Source organism: Cherax quadricarinatus, chromosome 35 (genome assembly GCF_038502225.1).
Source record: "Cherax quadricarinatus isolate ZL_2023a chromosome 35, ASM3850222v1, whole genome shotgun sequence".
In the NCBI taxonomy this organism is placed as follows: Eukaryota; Metazoa; Arthropoda; class Malacostraca; order Decapoda; family Parastacidae; genus Cherax; species Cherax quadricarinatus.
In genome coordinates this window covers 7,419,696-7,425,695 of record NC_091326.1, presented here as the reverse complement: position 1 = coordinate 7,425,695, position 6,000 = coordinate 7,419,696, and the positions used below count along the sequence as shown (strand labels likewise).

The 6,000-nt window shown below is 36.4% G+C and overlaps 1 protein-coding gene and 1 long non-coding RNA gene across 4 annotated transcripts in view; one reads left to right on the top strand and one right to left on the bottom strand.

Annotated features, from left to right (window-relative positions):
• The window catches only part of LOC128695152 (serine-rich adhesin for platelets), a 201,203-nt gene that overhangs the window by 62,875 nt on the left and 132,328 nt on the right, over positions 1-6,000 (bottom strand). The window contains exon 9 of the mRNA XM_070091355.1: positions 2,958-3,116. Within this exon, the coding sequence (XP_069947456.1) occupies positions 2,958-3,116 (159 nt within the window). The remainder of the gene's footprint in view (positions 1-2,957; positions 3,117-6,000) is intronic.
• The window catches only part of LOC138853610 (uncharacterized), a 124,422-nt gene that overhangs the window by 93,265 nt on the left and 25,157 nt on the right, over positions 1-6,000 (top strand). The window lies entirely within an intron of this gene.

Here is a 6,000-nt window from a genome sequence, read left to right as displayed (position 1 = left end):
CTTGCTCATCCGCAATCCTACATTCTGTCTTACCTCTAATTCTTTCAATTATAACCCTACCGTACACTTTTCCTGGTATACTCAGTAAGCTTATTCCTCTATAATTTTTACAGTCTCTTTTGTCCCCTTTCCCTTTATATAAAGGGACTATACATGCTCTCTGCCAATCCCTAGGTACCTTCCCCTCTTTCATACATTTATTAAACAAAAGTACCAACCACTCCAACACTATATCCCCCCCTGCTTTTAACATTTCTGTCATGATCCCATCAGTTCCAGCTGCTTTACCCCCTTTCATTTTACGTAATGCCTCACGTACCTCCCCCACACTTACATTCTGCTCTTCTTCACTCCTAAAAGATGGTATACCTCCCTGACCAGTGCATGAAATTACTGCCTCTGTTTCTTCCTTAACATTTAAAAGTTCCTCAAAATATTCTCGCCATCTACCCAATACCTCCATCTCCCCATCTACTAACTCCCCTACTCTGTTTTTAACTGACAAATCCATATTTTCCCTAGGCTTTCTTAACTTGTTTAACTCACTCCAAAATTTTTTCTTATTTTCATTAAAATTTCTTGACAGTGCCTCTCCCACTCTATCATCTGCTCTCCTTTTGCACTCTCTCACCACTCTCTTTACCTTTCTTTTACTCTCCATATACTCTGCTCTTCTTATAACACTTCTGCTTTGTAAAAACCTCTCATAAGCTACCTTTTTCTCTTTTATCACACCCTTTACTTCATCATTCCACCAATCACTCCTCTTTCCTCCTGCCCCCACCCTCCTATAACCACAAACTTCTGCCCCACATTCTAATACTGCATTTTTAAAACTATTCCAACCCTCTTCAACCCCCCCACTACTCATCTTTGCACTAGCCCACCTTTCTGCCAATAGTCGCTTATATCTCACCCGAACTTCCTCCTCCCTTAGTTTATACACTTTCACTTCCCTCTTACTTGTTGTTGCCACCTTCCTCTTTTCCCATCTACCTCTTACTCTAACTGTAGCTACAACTAAATAATGATCCGATATATCAGTTGCCCCTCTATAAACATGTACATCCTGGAGCCTACCCATCAACCTTTTATCCACCAATACATAATCTAATAAACTACTTTCATTACGTGCTACATCATACCTTGTATATTTATTTATCCTCTTTTTCATAAAATATGTATTACTTATTACCAAATTTCTTTCTACACATAGCTCAATTAAAGGCTCCCCATTTACATTTACCCCTGGCACCCCAAATTTACCTACTACTCCCTCCATAACATTTTTACCCACTTTAGCATTAAAATCCCCAACCACCATTACTCTCACACTTGATTCAAAACTCCCCACGCATTCACTCAACATTTCCCAAAATCTCTCTCTCTCCTCTACACTTCTCTCTTCTCCAGGTGCATACACGCTTATTATAACCCACTTTTCACATCCAATCTTTATTTTACTCCACATAATCCTTGAATTAATACATTTATAGTCCCTCTTTTCCTGCCATAGCTTATCCTTCAACATTATTGCTACTCCTTCTTTAGCTCTAACTCTATTTGAAACCCCTGACCTAATCCCATTTATTCCTCTCCACTGAAACTCTCCCACCCCCTTCAGCTTTGTTTCACTTAAAGCCAGGACATCCAGCTTCTTCTCATTCATAACATCCACAATCATCTCTTTCTTATCATCTGCACAACATCCACGCACATTCAGACTTCCCACTTTGACAATTTTCTTCTTCTTATTCTTTTTAGTAATCTTTACAGGAAAAGGGGTTACTAGCCCATTGTTCCCGGCATTTTAGTTGACTTTTACAACACGCATGGCTTACGGAGGAAAGATTCTTATTCCACTTCCCCATGGATATAAAAGGAAAATTAATAAGACCAAGAACTATTAAGATAAAATCAAAGAAAACTCAGATGAGTGTGTATAAATAAATGTGTACATGTATGTGTAGTGTGACCTAAGTGTAAGTAGAAGTAGCAAGACATGCCTGTAATCTTGCATATTTATGAGACAGACAAAAGACATCAGCAATCCTACCATCATGTAAAACAATCACAGGCTTCGTTTTACACTCACTTGGCAGGACGGTAGTACCTCCCTGGGTGGTTGCTGTCTACCAACCTACTACCTATATACATATACATATATATACATATATATACATATATATACATATATATATACATATATATACATATATATATATACTTGCTGTCAGTTGCCATGAGCTTAGTTCACTCAGATAAGCTGTAACCAGTAAATTTGGGCCTGCATATTAGAGAATAGGTCTGTGTGGCAAGTGTGCACTATATAAAAAAAAATCCTGCAGCACGCAGTGCATGAGAAAAAATGGCAACCATGTGTTTTTGCTGATGTTCAAGAGTAAACAAATGACGTTATTGTCCAATACGTGTCAAGTGGGCCGGTCTGATACATAGTTACGAATGGATTGACATTATTTATACAATTACAATTTATTCTGGACCCTATTTTGAAACTAGCATCTTTTGAAATTTGTGTGAAATTGACCAAATTAAAAATTTCTGACTGCTTTATTGAGTAGTTGAAATAGGTGAATGGGCAGTTTCTTGTACTCAATCGACAGACTAGAAGGAATACTAGTGAAATAGCTATGAGTTTGGTAGACTGGAACAATGGAATGGGTAAAAAATAGAGCATAAAGTGGGTGAAATTGCCGATGCATTAATATCTCCATTGGGTTAAGTGTATTCTAACCTAACCACTCTTATCCAGCAAAATCATTAATCCGGCACCCTACAGGTCCTGATGATGCCAGATTGGTGATGGTCAACCTGTACTAGGTAGGCTTAATCAACTGGAAAATTAAAAAGGTGTGTACAAGAAGTAAACTGGCTTATTAAAAACACAGTCCAGTGGTAATAATATATTTTAATTCAGAACATTTAAATTACCTTACCTACTGCACCCATTTTGAGGTACATTGAACCATGATTGTTAGATCCAGTAATGGCAAACTTTGGAGGTTTAAAGCTCATTGTGTTGACAGATGCACGGTCTGATTCCTTGTCTACATCTGAGCAGCCAGACACACGAGAATCTCTGCGTGACATACGTCCTGGATACAATTTTCAAATCAGCACTTGTAAAAAGCTATACACAATTATCCATCAATATTTAATAATAAATCAAAGACTGTGTGTAATACATTATTAAAGAAAAAACAAAAAATTTTCCAGTAAAAATAAAAATATGATCTCTTTTTTAACTAGTTCCTATTAGAAGGGATGAAATGTTCCTAGGGTAAATTGACTAATACTATCTAGAAATTAATATTAAAACTGTGCACAGACCATGGCCCAGCAATATCATGCCCATTTTAGAATCTGAGCTTAATGAAGATTTGCACTGATAAAAAAATGGAGATACTTTCCCTGCACACCAAGGTATTGACTGACTATTATAACAAAGAAGATGGCTCCATTAAAGATGAAATATGGTTCTTTATATCCTTATACCAGTCCATATATGTTTTTCCAATTTTAGATATTTAAATTTTTACATATGGATTTAGATAATCTAATACAATATAGGCACTAAAGAAGTATGATACAAAAATACACAATTAGATATGTATACAGATACATTTATGAATAAAATTATAAATACAGTAATATCTCACTTAATTGGAATGCATGCAGAGGGGTATGTCCAAATTTAGGAAATGCTTAATTACAGAAATCAGATTTTCCCTTTCCACTTAAATGAAACTATCCAAATATGTACCAGTGAACCACTTAAATAACTTGCCCCTATGAATGCTAAGAAGTGTTTGAGATGAGCAGGACTGCTGACTCTGGTCGTAACAGTGCAATTATAGTAATCTTGCAGCCCATAAACCAGCGAGTTATGCATACATTAGTGATCCCATTTGTGTGTTTTATCAATTATAAATTGAATGAAAAATTATTTAAGAAAAGCAACAATTAAGGAAGAATGAGATGGAGCAATTAATGGTATGTACTACTGATGGTATGACAATAACGCCCGTTACCACCAGCATTGGAAGATTCATCTGTAAAAACTTGCATTTAAGGTGTATATTTTTATACCTAGTTGGATGAATCTTACTGTAGCCAGCTGGCTGTGTGGCTTTTGCACTTGCTTGGTGTTTTAGGACTCGCTTGCCACGGGTTCAATCCCTGCCCGTTCCTTGGTTATCTGCAATCAAGTCATTACGATTTTGAGTAATAGTCTATTGCATTACTAATCACAATCTCTGGAATTGGTACAAGAAATCTAAACTTGCTGTATGATGATTTTATATATGTAAAAATAGACTTTTTAGATAAAGAGGTATTTGCCTCCATGATCTTTTCAAGCCTAACCAAATGTTTTGACCTCACCTTGTATCTTTATCTCTCTCATTCGCTTGGTCTCTTGCTCGCTCACCCACTCCCTCTCGCACGATTGCTCTCTAGCTCTCTCTCTCACCTGCCCTCTTGTTAGATCTCCTGCAGATAAATACAGGTGTCCCTTGCAATATATGGTAGGTGTCTTTAAGGCCCATGATGCATGTAGTAAAATTGCACAAAGAAAAACAAAGGATACACTAAAAAAATAATTTGATAAAAAGCAGATATTTTTATTTACAGAATTTAATCCTAGTTGCCAATTTTCAAGAAATTATATAAAAATATCTCTACTTAGTCTTTCAAAAAAATAAGAGCATACCATACATGCTCTAAAATTTCATATACAAAAAAGAAAATGCATCTGAGAAACTAAGATGACAAACACAATATAAAATTCAATCATTACCAACTTCAAAACCTAAAACAGTCCACATTATTTAGTTCATTTTTATAAATAAATATGGAAACTCCACAAAAGTACCAATTAATAACAAATGCATGATAAAAATAAAACTGAGAAAAAAGAGGTCTTCAGTGCTGCATAATAATACTGTAATTTAACAAACACAAACACACACACACATTTCGTGACATATTTCAGCCAAAAACTGAAAGTACTATACCATACATGCAACACCCAATCATTCTACAAAAACATCATCTGGTAAAATAATGAGAAAATGTGTTAAGCATCTGCTGTGATTTCCATAAAGCACCGCAAAGAGTATAGCATCTATAAATAATAAAATTTTGTCACTCAAAGCAAATTACCGGTGCAACTGAGTCAGTGTCTATAACCAAATTCACCTTGAAAAATCCAGATAAAAATAAGGATCTAGGAGCCATTATTACGAAACAACTGCCTTAGGAAAACCATATAAATGAAACTGAGAAACTCATACCCAGTACAGTACTACACAGGCAGGCTATAATTTAGCTTGCCTGTGTAGTACTGAAAAATCTGTTCACAATGCATGGTAGGCCAAAACTAATAAAAAGGTCATTAGAGGAAAGACTTCCCATATCCCCTTTGACCCTCCAAGAGCATCTATATTCATGTGCTACACAGTCGACTCTTGCCTAACAGCCAGCATGGGGGCAGGAGAAAGGGTTTAAGTTAAGTTAATTTCACATTAAGCAAATCCCCATCTTCCCATAAACATCTATGTTATCAATGTGGTTGCAATCTGGTATAATACTCTTTGTTTAATTTTGGCTTTTATTGATGAAATTGTAAATAATACTTATGCAAGATGGGTTCCCCCCCTCCCTCCCTCCTTCCCTCCCTCCCTCCCTCTCCCTCTCCCTCTCCCTCTCACTACATCCAACATAACACTGTTTACATAGTACAGCAGTAACCTTGACTTATGAGTGCCCCAACTTAAAAGTTTTCCAAGTTATGAACCGCCGCTCGGTCAATTTTTTGCTTTGATTGCAAGCCAAAATTTGGGTTATGAGAGAGCTTCAGATATGCTGCCACTAATTGGTGGTGTATCTGAAGTCAAATCCCACTCTGTACCCAGAGGAATGTCAGGTACTTCGTCCCATCCCACATGCTCTTCCAAGACATAACTGGAAGGATAATAC